We start from the raw sequence: 22,707 nt of genomic DNA on the forward strand, positions 1-22,707 counted from the left end.
CAAGAACTGCACCCATTTCACCAGCACAGCACTTGCATCCAGAGAATATTACACAAACACCTGGACCTGCTCCTTAGGCTCCTTCCCCCCACCCACTAACCCCCCCACAAACCCCACTCCTACTTCCTCCACACCTCCTCAGCCTAACCCACCGATCCTTCCCACACCATCCAATCCACCAATCTCTCCCATTCCACCCCAGTCTAACTCACCCCAACCCTTATCTCCATCATGACCTTCTCCTACTCCTTCCCTTCCATCCACACCCCCACCTCCCCCCCCATGCTGAAGCACTCAACACACATCGTACACACAGCATAAACATTCTTCAAATAAACATAGATGGCATAAACACCAAAAAAACAAGAACTCACACAATTCATCAAACAACAAAACATACACATTGCCATCTTACAAGAAACAAAACTATGCAGAACACAAAAAACACCTACATCTCATTAGCCAAGACTGGGTCAACGGCAGTGGCGTTGGACTCACCACCCTGGTACACCAATCCATCAACTTTTGAGATACTAGTGCACACACAAAGTCACTTCTCCCCCCACACGACACCACAACAGAAATACAATCAATTAAAATACGCACTGGTAAGAAATCACACATAACAATCGCCAATACATATATCTCCCATTCATCCCTCACAACACCACACAATTACTCTCCTCAAATACACCACATCACTGACATATCCAATGCCATCCTGGGTGGTGCTTTCAACGCCAAGGCGTCGGCCTGGCATGTCAACAACCCAGACACACACAGAGGGCTGGAACTACAATCCCAAAGAGATCATCTTTTCATCCTCAATCGCCATCAATGTACCCATATCCCACACCAAGCCCTCTTCCTCCCGTCATCGCCAGACATCACCTTTTGCTCCCCAAATCTCGTCCCCACAACATCCTGGAGGGTGGTCAAAACCCTAGGATATGATCACCCAATCATCATCACTACCAAAACCAGAATCACCCTGCCTGGCCACAGACACACTATTGTATGAGAGCCAACTGGGATGCCTTCACAACTGAAACGGAACAACATTTTGAAACATTAAACAGCGCATACATCACAAACATGAAAACCACTGTGCACACTTTGAATTATACAAAACGCAGACAAAAGACACATCCCTAGAGGCAACAGAAAGAGACACAACCCTAACTTCACACCAGAAATTCAAGGCCTCATCAGTCAATGGGACACACTACGACACTCCCCAACACCCCACACACAAGACACTACACAATAAATACAAGAACTCAACACTCAAATAAACAATAAAATATCAGAACAGCAAACAGTAAACTGGAATAATTATTTCCAAACACTTGATCACAAAACAAATACAATACCAGCAAACTCTACAAAACACTAAATAGCATCACATTCTCCAACAGCAACACTACACAATCACATGCTGCCATCACTACAACAGACACCATACCCTCAAACAAACAACAAGCAAACACTCTCATCAATCATATCAATCATTTTTCACATTTCAGCCATCTAAACCCCAACTGCGACGATGGACATGTCATCCGACGCAAAAGGAAGTTCCCAACAGACCCAGACTTCGCACCCTTCACTTACAACCAGATGAAGCACATCATTAGCAACCTTAAGCACTCATCTGCCTGTGGACCAGACAATATAAAAAACATACACCTTTAACACCTTAGACCACAAGGCAGACAAGTACTCACCAACATATCAAACTACACCTACCCACACAACATAATACCCAACATCTGGAAGCGTGGCACTATCATCACTATTCCCAAACCCAACAAAGACCCCACATTACCTTCCTCACACTGCCCCATCACACTCCTCTGCACCCCCTCCAAAGTCACTGAACGACTGGCATTACAACTAGTTACACATCCCCGTAGCCCCATCACAACATGGTTTTAGGCTGCTATATTCCACAAACACTCTTCTTACAGACCTTACACAGAGAGTTTTTGTTGGCATTAATCCAGCTAGGCCACCACACAGAACACTCCTAGTCACACTAGACATTAGCAAAGCTTTGAATGCCATCCCCTGCCACAACCTCATAAACAAAATATTCAACACAAACATGCACAATAACACAAAAAGATGGCTGGCAAACTATTTGACAGGCAGAAGTGCATAAGTAACATTTGCCAGCCTGTCACTGAACATCAGAAATTTCACAAACGGCATCCCCGAGGAACCGTTTTGTCCCTTATACATGCACAGCATACCCACACCCCATACACCACAAATACACACAGCTTCCTATGCTGACGACATAACACTTACATGTACACACCAAACCACAAACACAGCCTCACACATCCTTCAACCTTACCTCAACACACTAAACAAATGGTTCACCACAAACAGGCTCAAAATAGCCCCAGTCAAATTTACAGTGACCCTACTCACAAACTGGGCAGCAGAACACAGTCACATTCCACACCTCACCATAAACAACACTCCCCTACTCCCCCCCCTCCCACCCACCCACCCACACAGGTCACCGACTGAGACGGAGCTCTTCCTGGATCGTGTGGAAATAATCACTAAGTTAGCAGCGAAAAAGAGACCAGCCTGTTGTGATTATGTAAATGAGTGTGTGAGTGGTGGTCCCGTCTGTCAATAGTAAAAAAAAAAAAAAAAAAGGTTTCGGTCAAAGAGTACACGATATAATGGAAACTGAGAGATTCCATATGGTTGCACAATGGCGGAGGGCGACGAAGCTTTGTTTACATATAGTGAAAAGGAATTTGAGGGCTTCTCTGAAGACAATGTGGGAAATGGAAGTACTATGTTGAACCAAACAAGAGTAGCTGGAGTAGAGAAAACAGTGGAGAGGAATGTCCAGGATTTAAAAAAGGTATATGGGTAGTAATTAGAGACATTGTTGGAAGGACACAAGTCAAGAGTGAGAGCAGTGGAAATGAGTTATTTAAGAGGAGCCTGTGGAGTCACATGGAGAGACAGGCTGATGAATGAGGATATAAAGGAGCGTTGTGGTGTTGATGTGGATGTGATAGGAAGCGTTATGAGGAACACACTGAGGTGGTTTGGCCATGTGGAGAGGATAGAGGGTGAAAGACTGACGAAGAGAGTGTATGTGAGTGAGGTGGAGGGGGGAAGAGGGAGGGGGAGGCCGAGGATGAGATGGAGGGATGGGATGGAGAGGTATATGAGAGAGGGGTGTGCGAGTTGGGAGCAGGGCAGTGAAATGGCGGGGGACAGGGCGACTTGGAGGCGATTTGTTTGTGGCCACCCCAAACAGGATTGAGGCGTCTGGCAATAGATAGATAGATAGAATTAGAGAGCTACAGGAATGAACCCATGAGCAGGAGAAAGAGATCAAAGTTCTACGAAGTAAACTGGAAAAAGTATGCACACGCAGTGTAGAGCAAGGAAGAGAAGTCACAGAATTGAAAGTGAGTAATGAATCAGCATCAAATGAAATAAAACAGCTCAAGAGAGAGAATAAGAGGTTGGAAGAAGAAAGGGACAGGATGAAAAGTAAACTAGATGAGTATGACTCTAAGTCAAGGCAGCAAAATGAGCACATTAAGGAAATCAAGGAACAACATAAGGGGTGGAAGAAAATTCAGGAGGAAGAAAATGTAAATATGAAAGAGATTATAGAACAACAAAGTAAGGAAAAGGTGGAGAAGGAAGTGGTTAGGGTACTGAGAAGTAGAGAAGCGCTAGTCAGGGATGTAACAGATGAGACAAAATGTGTAATGATTTCAGGAGTAAAAGAAAACGTATGACAGCAAGATCAGAAAAAGAAAAAGAAGAATTGAGTAAGGTTAAAGAAATAATATCAGTAGTTATGTCCCCTGGGGGTAGGGGGGGTTTTCAAGAATACTCCCCCAGTATCTGCTTGTCGTAAAAGGCGACTAAAAGGGTTGGCGGAGGGTTAGTGCCCCTCCCCGGAAAACAACTAACTAAAAAAACAAACAATAAGCCTCGGACAAGGACTTACCAAACGATGACGACCAAGGACCGGACAAAGGATATTGTAATTGGAACCTGGAATGTAAGGGGAGTGAATGATGAGGTGAAAGAGAGAGAGATTGTCCAGGTGCTTGAGGATGCGAAAGTGGATGTATGTGGAATAACTGAAACAAAATGGGGAGGAGAAAGTGTGAGAGAATGGGAGTATGGATGGGGTATATGTGCAGGAGTAGGTGAGAATGAGAGGGCAAAGGAAGGAGTATGTATAGTTGTGAGTAAAAGATGGAAGAGGAGCATAAGACAGTATGGATCAGTTGGGTCAAGGATTGTGTGGGTAAAGTTGAAAGTTGGAATACAAATGTGGGCGAGTGTGTGTGTGTATGCGCCAACGCAAGATCGTGCTAGAAGAGTGAGAGAAGAGTTCTGGACAAATGTAGAAGTGTGCATGGAAAAGTTTGGAAGGAATGAGAGTGTTTTTGATTGGTGATATGAATGGTAAAGTTGGAAATGTGAAGGTGGATGGAATAGTTGGTGAGTGGGGTGTGCCTGCTGAGATAGATGAGAATGGCAGTGCATTAGTGGACATTTGTGCTGGGAGGGGGTTGGTGACAGCCAATACCCTCTGCAGGCATAAAATGATCCACAGGTATACATGGCGAGTGATGAGAAGGGTGGGTGGTGAACTGAATGAAAAGAAGGCAATGATTGATTATGTGTGTGTGGATGAAAGGATACGAAGATGTGTAATGGATGCAAGAGTTTATAGAGGTTGGGGGAGTGGACTTTCTGACCACTACTTGGTGATGGCCAGAATTAAAGTTCAAGTAAGTAGGAGGAATAGAAGAAGGGAAAGACGAGAGGAAGGAGTAGTTGCAAAGAGAGTGGAAAGGTTACAAGAGGATGAGAAAAAGGCAGAGTATAAGAGAGAAGTGGAGGAACGATTGGGCAAATATGAATTGGAGCAGATGGGAGACGTGGAAGGTGTGTGTAGCATATTTACAGAAGAAATATGTGCAGCATGTGATGTGGTGTGTGGAAGGAAGAGAAGACAGAGGGGGGTGCAAGGAAGAGCGTGGTGGACTGAAGAGGTGAAACAGGCTGTGGCACAAAAGAAGAAAGCATACAATGAATGGATGAGAAATAGGGGCGTGGAAGAGGTTGAGTGGCGGAAGAGAGAGTTATATGTAGAAAGAAAGAGAGAGGTGAAAAGATTAGTAAGAGAGAGTAAGAAGAGAGTGGATGAGGAATTTGGAAGAAATTTGAGTGTAAAGTGGAGGGACTGTAAGAAAATGTTCTGGAGAGAGGTGAAAAGAGTAAGACAGGGTGGAAGTGAAGTTAGCAGGGGAGTGAAAGATAAAAATGGTAGATTACTAGTAGAGAAGGGAGAAAAAGTGAGCAGATGGAGAGAACACTTTAAAGAATTGTTGAACGTAGAGGATGGAAGTAATGCGAGTATAAGTGGCTGGGGAATGGCTGGGAGAAGGAGGGAGGTGAGAAGACAGGAAGAAATCAGTAGGATAGAAGTTGTGGAAGCAATGAAGAAAGTTAAATCAGGGAAAGCCCCAGGAATTGATGGAGTGTGTGGTGAAATGCTGAAGCATGGGGGAGAGAGTAGCAGAATGGATGTGGAAGATGTGCAGATTGGCCTGGGAGGAAGGTAGAGTCTCGGAGGATTGGAAGTCAGGTATAATTATTCCTTTGTACAAAGGAAAAGGGGAAAAAGAAGTGTGTGGTAATCATAGGGGCATTTGTCTTCTTAGTACAACAGGAAAAGTGTATGGTAGGATACTTACTGACAGAGTTAGAGAAAGAACAGAGAAATTAGTTGGAGAAGAACAGGGAGGCTTTAGGAAGGGAAGAGGGTTGTGTAGATCAGATATTCATTCTCAGATCTTTAGTGGAAAAGTTTCTAGAGAAGGGAAAGAAGTTGTATGTGGCTTTCATGGATTTGGAGAAAGCATATGACAGGGTGGATAGACAAGGATTGTGAAAAGTGTTAAGAATATATGGAGTAGATGGAAAGTTGTTGAATGCTGTGAAGAGTATGTACGATGGTGCGAAGGCTGCAGTGCGTGTGGATGTTGAACTAAGTGAATTTTTCTCTTTGAAGGTTGGGTTGAAACAGGGATGTATCATGTCTCCATGGTTGTTCAATCTGTACATGGACGGGGTAATAAAAGAGGTACAAGGTAGGGTAGTGGATGTTGGAGTGGCCCTGGTGAGAGAGGGTAGTGTTTGGAAACTCCCTGTACTGTTGTTTGCAGATGATACTGTGTTGTTGAGTGAAGACGAAGGGGAGCTGCAAGGCTTGGTGGATGAGTTTGAGAGAGTGTGTAAGAAACGGAATCTAAAGGTGAATGTAGGGAAGAGTAAAGTGATGGTCTTTGAGAGAGGTGAAGTTAGTGAATGTACAGTGAGGTAGGATGGTGAGGAATTGGAAAATGTGAGTAGGTTTAAGTACTTGGGTAGTGTGATGAGTAAGGATGGAGGTTTGGAGGGTGAAGTGCTTGAAAGAGTACAGCAGGGAAGAAAGGTTGCTGGTTCCTTGAAAGCAGTGATAAGAAACAGGGAAGTGAGCATGGAAGTGAAAACGTTACTACATGACAGTACTGTGATACCAACTCTAACCTATGGAAGTGAAGCTTGGACGTTGTTGGAAGGACACAAGTCAAGAGTGAGAGCAGTGGAAATGAGTTATTTAAGAGGAGCTTGTGGAGTCACATGGAGAGACAGGCTGATGAATGAGGATGTAAAGGAGCGTTGTGGTGTTGATGTGGATGTGATAGGAAGCGTTATGAGGAACACACTGAGGTGGTTTGGCCATGTGGAGAGGATGGAGGGTGAAAGACTGATGAAGAGAGTGTATGTGAGTGAGGTGGAGGGGGAAAGAGGGAGGGGGAGGCCTAGGATGAGATGGAGGGATGGGGTGGAGAGGTATATGAGAGAGGGGGGTGTGAGCTGGGAGCAGGGGAGTGAAATGGTGGGGGACAGGGTGACTTGGAGGCGATTTGTTTGTGACCACCCCAAAAGCGATTGAGGCGTCTGGCAATAGATAGATAGATAGTTATGGAGGGTAACAACGAAGCTCAAAAAGAGACTGAAGAAGTGATTAGGTTAGGAAAGTACGAGGAAGGAGAGGCAAGGTCACTGAAGGTAGTTTAAGCCCCAGGTAGGCCTAATGGTATATGAAATCAAAAGAACTTGGAAATTATCAGACAAAGAGGGGTTCAAAAATGTTTGGATAAGGAGAGATGCAAATGAGGAAGAAAGAACTAAAATAAAGGAGTTTATAGTAAGGAAGCAAAGGCAAAAAACGAACAGAGAATGGAGGAAGAGAAGACAGTGTTTTATTGGAGAGTTATGGATCAGAAACTGAGGAAGTGGTACCGATGGAGAGAAGGAGAAAAGAGGGTATTTAAAAAAAAAAAAAAAAAAATTGAAAGTGGCATATATTTATGTTGATGGTTTAATATCGGCTAGATTGGAAATCAAGGACTTCTTGAGGGTACATGAACCTGATGTTATGTGTTTTGTAGAGACTAAGTTAAGAGAGGATGTTGATGTCCATATGGGAGATGGTAAATACAAACTGTGGAGAAGAAACAGAAAAGAAAAAATGGGAGGAGGAGTGATGATAGTAGTGAAGAACAACATAAATGTAGATACTGTGGAAATGGGAGAATGAAGGGGTTGAAGTGATAAATATGAAACTAGAAACTGGAGGGAATGGTGGGATAGATATGGCAGTAGTATATGTTCCCCCTAAGACAAAAGCATGGAATGATGATGATTACCTGGAGATGTTGTCAGACAAGGCTAATTATTTACAGAAAGTGATTGAGAAAAGCGACAATATAATTTTAATCTTTCTATCTATCTATCTATAGCCCGATGCCCTAATCCCGCAAAGGGTGGCCGCAGACAAAACGCCTCCAAGTCACTCTGTCACCCACCATTTGACTACCCTCCCCCCAACTCACCCCTCCCTCCCTCATATACCTCTCAACTCCATCCCTCCACCTCATCCTCAGTCTCCCCCTCCCTCTCCCTCCTTCCACCTCACCTACATACACCCTCTTAGTCAGTCTTTTAATGGGTGACTTTATTTGTAAAGAGGTGAACTGGGAAGAGTGGGACTCGGGAGGCGGTGAAGTTTTGTGGGGCACTATATTGTTAAATATAACAATGAACAATGTGATGACGCAGTGGGTCAAAGAAGAGACAAGATTCCGAGGTGAGGACACACCAGCAAGATTAGATTTACTGCTAACCAAAGAACCTGATGTAATAGAATCTTTGAAATATCTTTGTCCTATAGGAAAAAGTGATCATGTGGTCATTGAGTTCCAGATGATAATAGGGAATGTGGTGCCAAGATATGAGTTTTACAGACAGGGAAGATACAACTATGGGAAAGCAAACTTTACAGGATTGAGGAAATTTTTCAAAAATGTGGATAGGAGAAAATTCAGAAAAACAAGAGAGACACAGAGGAAGTGGGATATCTTTCTAGATATCTATAATTCGGGAGTGGAGAAACATGTTCCAAGAATAAGTGGGATAGAAAACAGGAAAAAGGATTGGTTTAACCCTTTAACCGCGGGGCGTCACTTTCGTGACGCTTGGGAGCAAGGGATCATACCGGGGGGGCGTCACTTTTGTGATTCTGTGTTATTTTGAATTTCCCCGGGCTTTCAAGTGGTGGCTTGTATCATCTATCAGTACTGCCAATGTCCAGCACTAGTCAGCACTCCTAATCTCATCTGTACTCCCATCCATTGTTGACAATTTAGCCATTTCTCCCCGTTCTTGACTCCTCTCCCTACCTCCCCTCCATTACCCTATCCTCTAGCCTGCCCAGCCGTGCTACGCTAAGTAAATCCTCCCTGGAATTTTTCACTGATTTCATCCATTGAAATAAGCCCTATGCCCTATTCTTATACCAAATAATATGTATAAGAAAGAAATAAGGTAGGTGAGAGTGCCATACACCTAGAACTGGCTAATTATCACCTGACAACACCTCACGTGCACTCGTTCGCTAATTTTCTCTGTTTATTTCCTCTTGAAATGTCATATAATCTATTTTCGTAATAAAAATATATATAAGAAAGGAAGGGAGAAGCCTAAGTGATACATTCACCTGGAACTACCTAATTTATTATGTATTGTCTTGGTTTCCTGCCAATCATTTCATTGCTATATATTAGCAGGTCTCACAAGGCTGAAGTTGGCAGTATTGCACTCACCCTAGCCAGGCGGCAGGAGGCCACCACTATCAGTTTACTGTCGTCTTTCAAGGTGAAAGTACGTCGGATTTGCTCCTGCTGACTTCCGCCGCTTTTTAGCCCCATGCAAAGGGCCCTGTGACCTTTACCCCCTACTAAACCTCGTGTGGAAAGAGGTAAAGGCCTGACAATTGAAAGAGAGTGACTACGATCTTTCTGTTGAGTAAAACAGTGCAAGTGGAATTGTAAATAATGTGTAAATAATGTGTAAACAGCAAGTGAAAGCAATGAATGTAAATATAAGTGAACAGTGGAAAATAGTTTTATAAGTTACTTCAAGTGACAGTGCATAACACAGTGTAAATAAAATAGAAATGTAAATAATGTAAATAAAATAGAGAACGTAAATAAAAATGTAAATGAGTAGAATTATAAGAATATGAGTATATATACTACGAGAAATGAAAGTTTCACTCTAGCATGTGTTATGAGAGTGAAGGTGAAAGTGACATTCACTCTCAATGCTAGTATACAGGACGAGAAAGTGAATGCTACGTATTTTACTGAAAGAAATTGAATCCCTACAGTGACAATAAACTACTATTACTGAAGGAAACTTATGGATAAAGACTGTAGATATATATGTTATATAGTAACAGAAATATAAACTGTGAGTGTTTTTATGAATAATAAATGACAACACCAGCGGCGAACGATCAGAAGTGGGATGGTCATACGCCCTCGTAATTTTCATTGCTTTCACATTTTTTTTTTTTTTTTGGAGTATGCATTCCAAACTATTTGAGAATCATAGAATAGTGTTTCTAGTGATAATATCAGGCTGTAGTAATCATATTAAGAGTTGTCAGGATGTGTAAAGTGGAGAATTCGTTACCCAACTTCAGAGGTCTCCACAAGTCCTACGGTACTCGATGAAGGCTCAACAAACACCCCAAGGGAAAGCTGAAAGTATGTGCCATAAGCATATGTGATTTTAATATTCTAGGCCTAATAACTGATTTTGGCAAATATTTTTAGAGAGTCTGTCAGAGTGCGAATATGGCCGCGGGAGCCGCAAGTCAAAGCAAGACAAGCCCGCAGTTTAAGGGTTAACAGAAGGTGCATGATAGCAAGAAAAAGAAAGGGACATGGCATGGAACAAATGGAGAAAGAGAGGTAATAATAAATCAAAGGAAGAATATAAAAGAACTAGAAATGAATATACAAGAATACGCAGAGAGGAAGAGAGAAACTTTGAAAAAGGTATAATTGACAAATGTACGGACGAACCCAAATTGTTTTATAGAACTGTTTATGGCAAACTGAAACAAAAGGAAGGAATCACCCAACCGAAAGTAGAAGGAGAGGTCTATAAAGACGCAGCAATGCAAGCTGAAATAATGAACAAATGTTTCCAATCAGTTTTCACTAAAGAAAGGGACTTTGTGGAGGGGGAGGGTGTGACTAGAAATGTAGTGATAAAAGTCAAAAGTGGAAGTGCAGGAAGTGTATAAATTACTTGAAACTCAAGATGTAAGGAAAGCCCCAGGACCGAATGGAATCTCTACCTGGGTACTGAAAAAGTGCAGAGAACAACTGGCAGATAAGATTCACGATTTAATTGTGTGTTCTCTGGTAGAAGGGAAAGTGCCTTGGGAATGGAAGAGGGCAAATGTGGTACCAATTCATAAGGGAGGAAACCAGGAAGAACCCCTGAATTACAGACCAGTGTCCCTGACCAACGTAGTTGCAAAATTATGCGAGAGAATCCTGAAAGACAGATGGATAAAATATCTGGAGGAGACGAACATATTGGCTGAGAGCCAGTTTGGATTCAGAAGTGGAAGGTCATGTGTTTCCAACTTGTTGAGCTTCTACTCAGGAGAGATTGACGTGTTACAGGAGAGAGACAGCTGGGTGGATTGTGTGTATCTAGATCTGGAGAAAGCCTTTGACAAGGTATCCCACAAGTGACTAATGTGGAAATTGGAACACATAGGAGGACTGAAGGGAAATGTCCTGGGGTGGATGTGTGACTTCTTGAGAGACAGACAAATAAGGACTGTAATAAAGAACAAGATGTCCGGATGGAGGGAAGTAACAAGTGGAGTCCCACAGGGCTCGGTGTTAGTGCCAGTAATGTTCCTGATTTATGTAAATGATATGGTAGATGGAGTGAACAGTTACGCGTCTGTTTGCGATGATGCAAAGATCTTGAGGAGAGCAGAAGTCGAGGAAGACTGTAAAACGTTGCAGGAAGACCTGAATTGGATCCAAGGTTGGAGCCAGATGTGGGAAATGAAATTTACTGCAAAAAAATGTAAGATAGTGGAAATGGGTAAGAGTATCAAGAGGCCATCACTGAATTATATGATGGGTAAGGAACCAATCAAAAAAGTGAGAAAAGAGAAAGATTTGGGAGTGCTGGTGCAGGATAGTTTGTCACCGGAAAAACACATTAACAAGATAGTTAGAGAGACGTTCAATCTCTTGACTAACATACGAGTGGCATTCCATTACAAGGATGAGGAAATGATGAAAAAACTGATAGTGGCCATGATCCGCCCCAGATTGGAATATGCGACAGTAGTGTGGTCCCCACACAAGAAGAAAGACATAAATAAGATCGAGTGAATACAAAGAACAGCAACCAAGATGGTCCCCAGCCTGGCAGATCTGTCCTACGGAGAGAGGCTGGAAAAGCTGGACCTGCCTACACTAAAAGAAAGGAGAGAAAGGGGAGACACGATTGCAGTGTTCAGGGCCATGATGGGAATAGATAAAATTGATAAAAATGATCTGGGATGGGAGAGTAATACGAGGATATGGAATGAAACTGAAAAAGCCAAGTTGTTTGAAGGATATCAAGAAATATAGTTCTCCATATAGATGCATAGACCTGTGGAACAGCCTGGACAAAGAGATCGTCCAGTCTAAAAACTTAAACGAGTTCAAAGCAAAATCTGACAACGAGAAAAAGAGACGGGACCCCATGAGCGTAGTTCATTTCCTGTATATCACAACTAGGTAAATACACACACACACACACACACACAAATCCTTGGTGTAACATACAATATATCAATGTCGTTTAAACAACGCATCACAAACATTAAAGATAAATTAACACCAAGACTCAATGCCTTAAGGTCACTTGCCCATACAACATTTGGACACAACAAAGAAACCACTACTACAGTATACAAACAATATACATGTTCAGTATTGAATTATGCAAGCCCTGCTTGGGCTTCTAATCTCACTGAAACACACTACAACACTTTACAGACCATACAGAACAAGGTCCTAAAAATAATCACATGCTGCACAGCTACTACACCCACAGACCACCTACACCAAGAAACCAAAGTCCTCAAAGTCAAGGATCATCTAGACATGAGAGGCACCCAAATTCTCACTGCAGCCTCCACAAACCCACACCATTCACTACACTACATGGCAGCACATCCACACACCCCAAGGAACATCAAAACAATACCCAGCACATGATATCATACACAAATACTGTCATCTCTCCCCCCTCGCATGCCTGAAACCAGCTTCCAGAAGCATATCCATACTCAAATCACTCACCGCTCCATTCATTCGCTTAAAGACAACACACAGCTGGATGCATTGCCTCATGGTATCCATCCTTGCGAATCCTATCTCCCCTATGAGGACAGAGTCCACCTGGATAGACTGAGATGTGAGCATCATCCAGCCCTCTAGAGTTATCAGAAGAGGATGAACGACTCCGTCGCTGATGCCTATCCAGGATGCAACACAGCACCCCATACTATTAAGCACATTATGGAAGACTGCAATGAACACAATCACCTGTGCCAACAACACTACATACATTCCTTGAGGGCTCTGTAAGAAAGCCTGGTGTCGGCCGTGGCCTTCCTTAGGGACTCGAGCCTGTTCGGCCAGACTGCCTAGGGAACTACTACAGTACTACTACTATTACTACTACCACAGCCAAACAATTACCACAGTCAAGCAGACCCATCAACCACAGACAAGCCACTGCTCCATTCAATCACTCAAAGACAACACACAGCTGCATGCATAGGAACCTGATATCCACCCTTCTGAATCCTATCTCCCTCGTGAGGACAGGGTCCACCTGGCCAGACTGAGATGTGGGCATCATTCAGCCCTCTTGAGTTATCAGAAGAGGCTGGATGACCCCATCGCTGATGCATGTCCAGGATACAACACAGCACCCCATATTATTAAGCACATTATGGAAGACTGCATTGCACACAATCACTTGTGCCAACAACACAACATACACTCCTTGAGAGCTCTGTGGGAAAGCCTGGTGTCGGCCGTGGCCTTCCTTAGGGACTCAGGGCTGTTCGGCCAGACTGCTTAGGGAACAACAACAGTACTACTACAGTACTACTACTACCACAGACATGCAATCACCACTACAGAGCCATGCCCAGCAGTGACATGAAAAAACATGAAAAAAAAAATATACAAGAAAAATACAGTGGGTACACAAAACAAATGGTAAAATGGAATAAAGTCATGGTAAAATAGAATAAAATCATGGAACAGTACCGTATGCTAGAATTAAATCAACGTCAATGCTCATGATCCCTGGCCAGGCATAGTGCAGAATAACCCACTAGCTCCTTGACTCTGACTGTTACACTGCAGCTGGGAAAGCTGTAGCACCACACAGTACATCCCATATGGTGTAGTGACGTACCCTGATGAGCCTGAGGCTGGTAGGGAACAACCACAAAAGCCACCACATGTGCCGCCATAACAACTGTCCGTGAGGAGCTGTTCACTACACGGTCGCTGGGCAGGAACTGAGAATGACTGATGGAGTCTGTAGCAAATGCTGAGTGAACTACCTAGCCAGACAGCGTGGTACCACCAAGCTATTCCCACCTGGGCAGGTGAAAATGTTCACATGGCCATAATTTCCACCCGGACCCAAGCATTTTGTCTGGATAAAATGCAAAAATGTATATTTAATGGTTTAACACAGCCAGATCATAACGTCTGGGTAATGGATCCTTTGGATAATGGACATCTGGATAATCAAGGGATTGCTATGCCTAACAGATAGAATCAGCACTAAGTCTACCATGTTCAAAGGAGGTGCCATACCCTAGTCATACATTCCACTTCAAAATTCTTCCAAAAGCTTGATTCACTGTCAGTTACTAAACCTCATCAACTTCCATACCTTGCTTTCTCATACACTCATTTCCCAAATTTGTTCATCATCTCAGCCTACCCCTACCTTCAAATTTGCTCAGTTACAGTCTTCTCATCACCCTATTCACAGCCATTCTCCCCACACACTCATATCATCTAAGCAAACTCACTTTGATTCATGTCCACAAATTTCCTTACTTAACTTCCACAAATCATACTATTCCATATCCTATCCACTCTCCACATGCCACACACATGCCTTGATAACCCTATTTCCATTGTTCTTAAACAAAAAGTGTGTAATTACTTATGCACTGGCCTTCCCCTTCGGTTCAGACTTCAGAGAAAAACAAAACACAGTATATGAAATTGATGAAACAAGATCAACACATGAAAGCTGGGTAGGACTTACTTGTCGCATATAACATGGGGCAAACCATGTAAGGTGTTAGCTGAGTGTGAATACAAAAGCATCTTCCAACAAATGTGTACCCTGCACAATGGCATCACCCCACTCCCTTGGTTATAATGCTGTTACTGTGCAAAGTGCAATGCAAATTTTTCATTTAGATCAAAAGCATAAATATGAATGACTGAAATAAAATACTTCACCTTCGAAAACCACTGAAATGCCTGGAATGCTTCTGATGGTGTTCGGTAGACATTGGGTGATAATACGTGGACGTAAACATCATCCACCCACTTACGCCATTTTCGTTCATCACTGAAACACAAAAGTTATACATTTAATTAATTTAAGAAAAAAATGTGATTTACCAGCAGTGTACATAAAATATTCAGTGAAGCTGCAATTCACAGGGCTCACGTTGTCAACATTTCTGGTGTATTATACACCTTACACAGCCAACATAAAACAGGACTTGCTTATTACATTATACTGTACTGTAATTAGAATTCGCCAATATACAGATATTGCCAACTAAAATTACTGGTAAAAAGTACATACAACTACCCATAGGCTTAAGAGGCACTGATTTACCACACTGCAGTCAATCAACTTTTATACCAGTTTTGCCAATGACATGGAATGTATCTGCTGTGTGGCTCCATAGATTCATATAAAGAAAGCTGAATAACTGAGTCTGTCGCTTTTATTTCATTTATGACTCTATATGTAAAAAAAATAAAATAATGAAAACTAAGTATTTTTATAGGAAACAACACTTTGGGGTTAAAGTGGGTAGAATGACCAATATGGAAAAGGTCACATTAACCAACTTTCCATATTTATAATTCTATATGTGTGTTAGGTAGGGTGTCACAAATGTCAAATTTATTTTCATCACCTCATTAATACAAATGATGGAGAAGATGCAATAAAAGACAAACACAGAATGGAAAATCAGAAAAAAAAAGGAAGCAGTAAAAAATGGATGGAGAAAAGCGTGTTGCTGTTGCCCCAGGTTTATGGGGACATGAATTTCGTGAACTGCAGGAAACCAACTGCTTCAGCTGGGTGCTTCCAAAAATCTTTTGAAGGAGGTTATTCTCAAAGTTTGTCATTGCTATGTTGTTAGAGTTAAGTGGATAATGTGGGTGTGTTGTGGTGTTAGGGATTGCATGACAAAGAGGGCATGATAGATTGTGAGTTGTACTGTGTGTCTGTAATGAAGCAGAGAAGGGTGATCAGACACACCATAAAATGACAAGGCACACTCACACCTCCCCCGGAAGAGAGAGTACAAGAATCATAAACGTCTCATGGCAGGTTAAAGAAGGATGTTGTTTGGCTGGAGGTTTTCGATTGCTCTGGTAGCTATGTATGCGTGTATTCTGCATGTTTATGAAGTATTGTGTTCGGAGACAAGGGGATGTTATTGAGGCATTCTGTGTTTTGTTGGGAAGTAATTTTTCTTGTTTCTTTGTGGGCAGGGATAGTGAAACATAAAGTTGCAAGGGTGAGGCAGGTCCTCTGCTGAAACAATGAACTGTGCACCTCATATTAATGTGGTCCTTGATGGGGAGTTCTTTCATATTACAGTCCTTCCTCCAACTTTGCGAGAATAGTCGACAAAAGCCCTCGCAAAATCAAAATTCGCAAAATTGAAACAAATACATGAATTATAGGCAAACTGGACGACATCACCCCAAGGTAAGCACTTTTTCCCACTCTTTCTCTCGACTCTACCTCTTAATTTTATGACGATAAATGAAACAAACATGAACTGATGTACTGTACAGTAATATTAATAAGAAAACATCATAGGTAAACATAAAAACACCAAACTACCGACCAATAGCAGAGTTACCTTTACCTGCTTTTTTCCTTTCAATCATATTCAATTTGGTCTCCAAACTTATTTTCTTGTTCTTCTTACCCGTTGGCGCCATGATAACACCCAAGCAACGTTAGACTACTGGGATATTGCAAGGAGTACCACGAAATTGTGAGGGTCAGTGACCTTGGTTGGGAACAGATGCAAACAAACATGGCGGGGCGGCAGACCACTGAACTAGGAGGCGCAGTACGCCCAGTGAACCATGATGTCACTAGTCCGCGTGGCAAAGTAGTGCGGGAAGATGACTCTCCCACCACTCGACCTCGCAAAGTGTGTGATCACTCACAAAGTTCATAAATGTTAAAAATTACATGACTTTTGAAACTACCTCGCAAAATTGGTGAATCGCAAAGTTAAAATTCGTGAAGTTGAAAGATGTACTGTAACCCCTCGCGCACGACGACGCAATGCAAGTTAAAGTCCTTGGAGTCTGATGAGTAACCAATGATGCACTGGGACGCAGTTTCCCTATAAACGATCGCAGAAACTTTTCCTATGGCTGAGAGGGCATCAAATTTTGGTGAGTCATAAGTTAGGGTGGCTAAGTATGAGGGAAATATATGGCTACACTCACAAGCCTGTCTCAAGGACAAGAGGTCTATCATTAGCTCAGTGTCCTCTCAGAAGTCAGGCAAGGGGGGTGTGCTAGCACACAGCCGGCCATTTCATTCCTCATTTTTATGTCACCTATCCATACCTTACATGTATTATGGTGACAGTGTGTTATATTGAGCAGTCTGTCACTGAAGGTGTATAAGTGTTGTTTATATATTTTCAGAGAAATCCAAATTTCAAATCTATAACCACTCGTGACCGTTCCCTTTCAAAACTGAAAGTAACCACGATGGCAAGGAAAGGGTTATCCGAGTAGGAGTGCCTGAAATATTTAATCAGTGAAACTGAAAGTGAGGAGGACACAGACAAAAAATCTGGGGAGAGTGTTTTTGAGAGTGACTGGGGTGAGGAGGTGGCGAGAGTGAGGCGACATGATAAACCTCCCTCTGCCCTCCGCGGTAATGGACACCTTCACTATCACCATCACAACCACCACTGGTACCACCACTACCATTACTGGCACCACCACTACCACCATCACAACGGGGACAGTTGCCTCTTATCGCCACCTCAAACAGACACACACACACACACACACACACACACACACACACACATATGGGAGATGGTAAATACAAACTAGGGAGAAAGACAGAAAAGAAAAAATGGGAGGAGGAGTGATGATAGCAGTGAAGAACAACATAAATATAGATACTGTGGATATGGGAGAAGGCAGGGCTGAAGTGATAAATATGAAATTAGAAACTGGAAAGAATGGCATGAGAGATATGGCAGTAGCGTATGTTCCCCCTAAGACAAGAGCATGGAATAATGATGAATACCAGGAGATGTTGTCAGATATGGCTAGTTATTTACAAAAAATAATTGAGAAAAGCAGGAATATAATTTTGGTGGGTGATTTTAACTGTAAAGAGGCGAACTGGGAGGAATAGGACTCAAGAGGCAGCGAAGATTCGTGGGGCACTGTATTAGTAAATATAACAATGAATAATGTGCTGACGCAATGGTTCAAAGAAGAGACACGATTCCGAGGTGAGGACACACCAGCAAGATTAGACTTACTGTTTATCAAAGAACCAGATGTAATAGAATCTTTGAAATATTTGTGTTCTTTAGGAAAAAGTGATCATGTGGTCACTGAGTTCCAGATGATAATAGGGAACGTCGAGCCAAGAGATGATATTTACAGACAGGGAAGATACAACTTTGAAAAAGCAAATTTTACAGGACTGAGAAAATTTTTCAAAAATGCAGACTGGAGAAAATTCAGAGAAACAAGAGAGATACAGAGGAAGTGGGACATCTTTCTAGACCTCTATAATTTGGGAGTGGAAAAATCTGTGCCAAGAGTAAGGGGGAAAGAAAACAGGAAAAAGGAGTGGTTTAATAGAAGGTGTATGATAGCACAAAAACAGAGAGACACGGCGTGGAACAATTGGAGAAAGAGAGGTAACAACAGAATAAAGGAAGAATATGAAAGAACTAGAAATGTATACACAAGAATATGTAGAGAAGAAGAAAGGACTTTTGAAAAAGGTATAATAGACAAATGCAAGGATGAACCCAAACTGTTTTATAGATTTGTTAATGGGAAACTGAAACAAAAGGAAAGAATCACCAAATTGAAAGTAGCAGGAGAGGTCTATAAAAATGAAGCAGTGCAAGCTGAAATAATGAACAAATGTTTCCAATTGGTTTTTGCTAATGAAAAGGAGTTTGTGGAAGGGGAGGGAGTGACTAGAAATGTATCAGTGATAAAAGATATAAAAGTGGAGGTACAGGAAGTGTATAAATTACTGGAAACTCAAGATGTAAGGAAAGCCCCAGGACCGGATGGAATTTCTAATTGGGTACTGAAGGAGTGCAGAAAACAACTGGCGGATAATATTCACAGTTTAATTGTGTGTTCTCTGGAAGAGGGGAAAGTGCCTCAAGGATGGAAGAGGGCAAAGGTGGTACCAATTTATAAGGGAGGAAACAGGGAAGAACCCCTGAAATATAGACCGGTGTCTCTAACCAGCATGGTCGCAAGATTGTGCGAGAAAATCCTGAAAGACAGATGGATAAAATATCTAGAAGAGATGAATATTTTGGCTGAATATCGGTTTGGATTCAGAGGAGGAAGGTCATGTGTTTCCAACTTGCTGAGCTTTTACTCAGGAGTGATTGACATGGTACAGGAGAGAGATGGTTGGGTGGATTGTGTGTATTTAGACTTGGAGATGGCCGTCGACAAGGTACCCCATAAGAGACTAATGTGGAAACTAGGGTATATAGGAGGACTGAAGGGGAAACTCCTGGAATGGATGAGAGACTTTTTGAGAGACAGACAGATGAGGACAGTAATAATGGATAGGATGTCTGGATGGAGGGAAGTAACAAGTGGAGTCCCTCAAGGCTTGGTGTTGGCGCCAGTAATGTTCCTGATTTATGTAAATGATATGGTAGATGGAGTGAACAGTTATTCAAGTCTGTCTGCTGATGATGTAATGATCTTGAGGAAGGTAGAGGTTGAGGAGGATTGTGAAATGCTGCTGGAGGATCTGGATAGGATATGTGATTGGATCCGGATGTGGAAAATGATAATTAACGTAAAGAAATGTAAAATATTGGAAATGGGTAAAAGTACCAGAAGGCCATCACTGAATTATTTGTTGGGTAATGAATTAATCACAAAAATGAGAGAAGAGAAAGATTTGGGAGTGCAGGTCCAGGACAATTTGTCACCTGAAAAACATATTAACAAGATAGTTGAAGAGATGTATAAATTCTTGACAAACATAAGAGTTGCAAATCATTATATGGATGAGATGATGAAAAAATTGATAGTGACCATGATCCGCCCCAGGTTAGAATATGCAGCGGTAATGTGGTCCCCACACAAAAAGAAAGATATAAACAAGATTGAGAGAACACAAAGAACAGCAACCAAGATGGTCCCCAGTCTGGCAGATCTGTCATACAGACAGAGGCTGGAAAAACTGGATTTGCCTTCCTTAGAGGAAAGAAAAAAGAGGGGAGACATGATTGCAGTGTTCAGGACCATGATGAGAGTAGATAAAATTGACTGAGAAGATCTGTTTGTATGGGATAAGAGAGCAACAAGAGGACACGGAATGAAATTGAAGAAGTCAAGCTGCTTGAAGGACATCAAGAAATATAGTTTTCATTATAGATTTATAGAGCTGTGGAATAGCCTGGACAAAGAGATCATCCAGTCTAAAAACTTAAAAGAGCTTAAAGCTACATTTGACTTACTGAGAAACAGAGACGAGATCCCACGAGCATAGCTCATTTCCTGTATATCACAATTAGGTCTATCAGGTAAATACATAAATATTTGGAACGACTTAGACGAAGAGGTGGTGCAGGCGAAAAACATTCGTGTGTGTAAAAGTAGACTAGATAAATCTGGATACGGAGACAGGACAACACGTGCATTGCTCAATTCCTGTATACTGCAAATAGGTAAATAAAAATAGGTAAACACACACACACACACACACACACACACACACACACACACACACACATACACACAAGAGCATGGAATGATGATGAATACCAGATGTTGTCAGACATGGCAAGTTATTTACAGAAAATGATTGAGAAGAGCAACAATATAATTTTAATGAGTGACTTTAACAGTAAAGAGGTGAACTGGGAGGAATGGGACTCAGGAGGCAGCAAAGATTCATGGGGCACTATATTACCAGTTTTAAATATAACAATGAACAATGCGATGATGTAATGGGTCAAAGAATAGACACGGTTCCAAGGTGAGGACACCAGCAAGATTACCAAAGAACCCGATGTAATAGAATCTTTGAAATATCTGTATCCTATAGGAAAAAGTGATCATGTGGTCATTGAGTTCTAGATGATAAGAGGGAACTTGGTGCCAAGAGACAAGCTTTATAGGCTGGGAAGATACAATTTTGGAAAAGCAAATTTTACAGGACTGAGAAAATTTTAGTGAATATGGAAGATGAAGAAGCAAGAGAACTAATAAAGGAGAGATGAAGTTGGATTGAATTTCTCTGGAGCTGCACATAACAAGGGTTGCACTTTTTTTTTCCCTTCCCTTAAAATTGGCATTCAATGAAATGTCTCTATCCCAAATGTGCCTGTGAAGTGCATTAAATATATATATATATATATATATATGAGAAGAAATGTATGGATGGTTTGTTTGTTTGTGAGGTGAAGCTCAGAATTTTCAGGGCTTAAACAATAAATGACTGAATGTGGCCCATTTGACTAGATATTCTGTTGATGGTTCTCCCACTTTTATAACTTCCTTTTCTTATTTCTGGATCCCAGACACCCACTTTACACTTTGCTGAAAAGTAGAGTTTTAACCCGTGCCGGGCAGATTCTTTGTACAGAATTTTACCTCCCTTGGGTCACTTTTTTATAACCTACATGAAGTGTACCTCATGTGAGGCATGCAGCTTGGCCCATACAAACGTTCACTGTGCCTCAAATGATGTATGCAGCTCAGCAAGGTTTTAATGATGATTAAAACTGATCAAGTAAATGGAAGAGTCACCATGTGATACTGTACCGATCATGGCCACTTCCATCTGCACTTTCTTATTACATACATAAAACAAACAAAAATGTGGAGGACAGAGGCTCTGATAATCCTGTAATCTCTAATGGCAGGGCAAATGAAAATGGCCACTCCCCATCAGGAGGCTGTTTTTGCTGCGCCTGACTCATCTTAACATGAACCCATGGGATTGCAGGCTGAAGTTACTTTTCTGCAGACCATCAACATCCTTTCAAAGGACAGGGAAGGAGCTGTTGGATAATTTGTATAACTAGGCAACCATCACATCCCTCTCCAGCATTATTCAGAGGGTTACTAAGAAGGAGAAAATTATAACATCATATCATGATGATGATGAAGATCCCTAGAGTACCTGTAGGACAATGACACATACTTATTACATAAGTTAACATACACAATATCTTCCTTGGTGCGTCCTGGAGGATGCTGTCCATACATGAGGAAGTAACGGTTCATTATCTCAACTCGCTTCTCTCCTTCCTCGTCAGTGTAGTGCATGGTTGGGTAACACTTGACCAGATCTGTCAATCCCTCACTCTTGTTATCCAGGTATGACTGCAGTACCGAGATAATCATCGTGCTATCCTTCAATTGCTGCCAGTCAAAAAGGATGGAAATAATCTTATGAGTAAATACAATGCATTATTAGGGGTGTGTTATGGCACAGAAAGATATTAACCCTAGATAGGAAGACCTGTGCCACATGGACACACGGCCAGGGTGCGTTAAGTTTCGCGGTTAATGGTGGCCAGAATAATGGGTAATGGGCAACTTTTTTCTTTACACCAAGCAGTCCTGAGCCAGTCTATGCTGTTTCTGCCCGCAGGCTTAAGTTCCCACCATTGTCGACTCTCTGGTGAGTATC

General features: G+C 41.9%; 1 protein-coding gene across 1 annotated transcript in view; it reads right to left on the minus strand.

Annotated features, from left to right (window-relative positions):
• Positions 1-22,707, minus strand: part of Su(P) (prostaglandin E synthase Su(P)) — a 108,077-nt gene that overhangs the window by 54,857 nt on the left and 30,513 nt on the right. Inside the window, exons 3-4 of the mRNA XM_080277931.1 lie at positions 22,237-22,436; positions 15,003-15,114 (exon numbers count right to left, since the gene is read on the minus strand). Coding sequence (XP_080134057.1) covers positions 15,003-15,114; positions 22,237-22,436 — 312 coding nt within the window. The remainder of the gene's footprint in view (positions 1-15,002; positions 15,115-22,236; positions 22,437-22,707) is intronic.

Source organism: Coenobita brevimanus, chromosome 71 (genome assembly GCF_032717465.1).
Source record: "Coenobita brevimanus isolate Jiangsu-jjx chromosome 71, ASM3271746v2, whole genome shotgun sequence".
NCBI classification, from domain to species: Eukaryota; Metazoa; Arthropoda; class Malacostraca; order Decapoda; family Coenobitidae; genus Coenobita; species Coenobita brevimanus.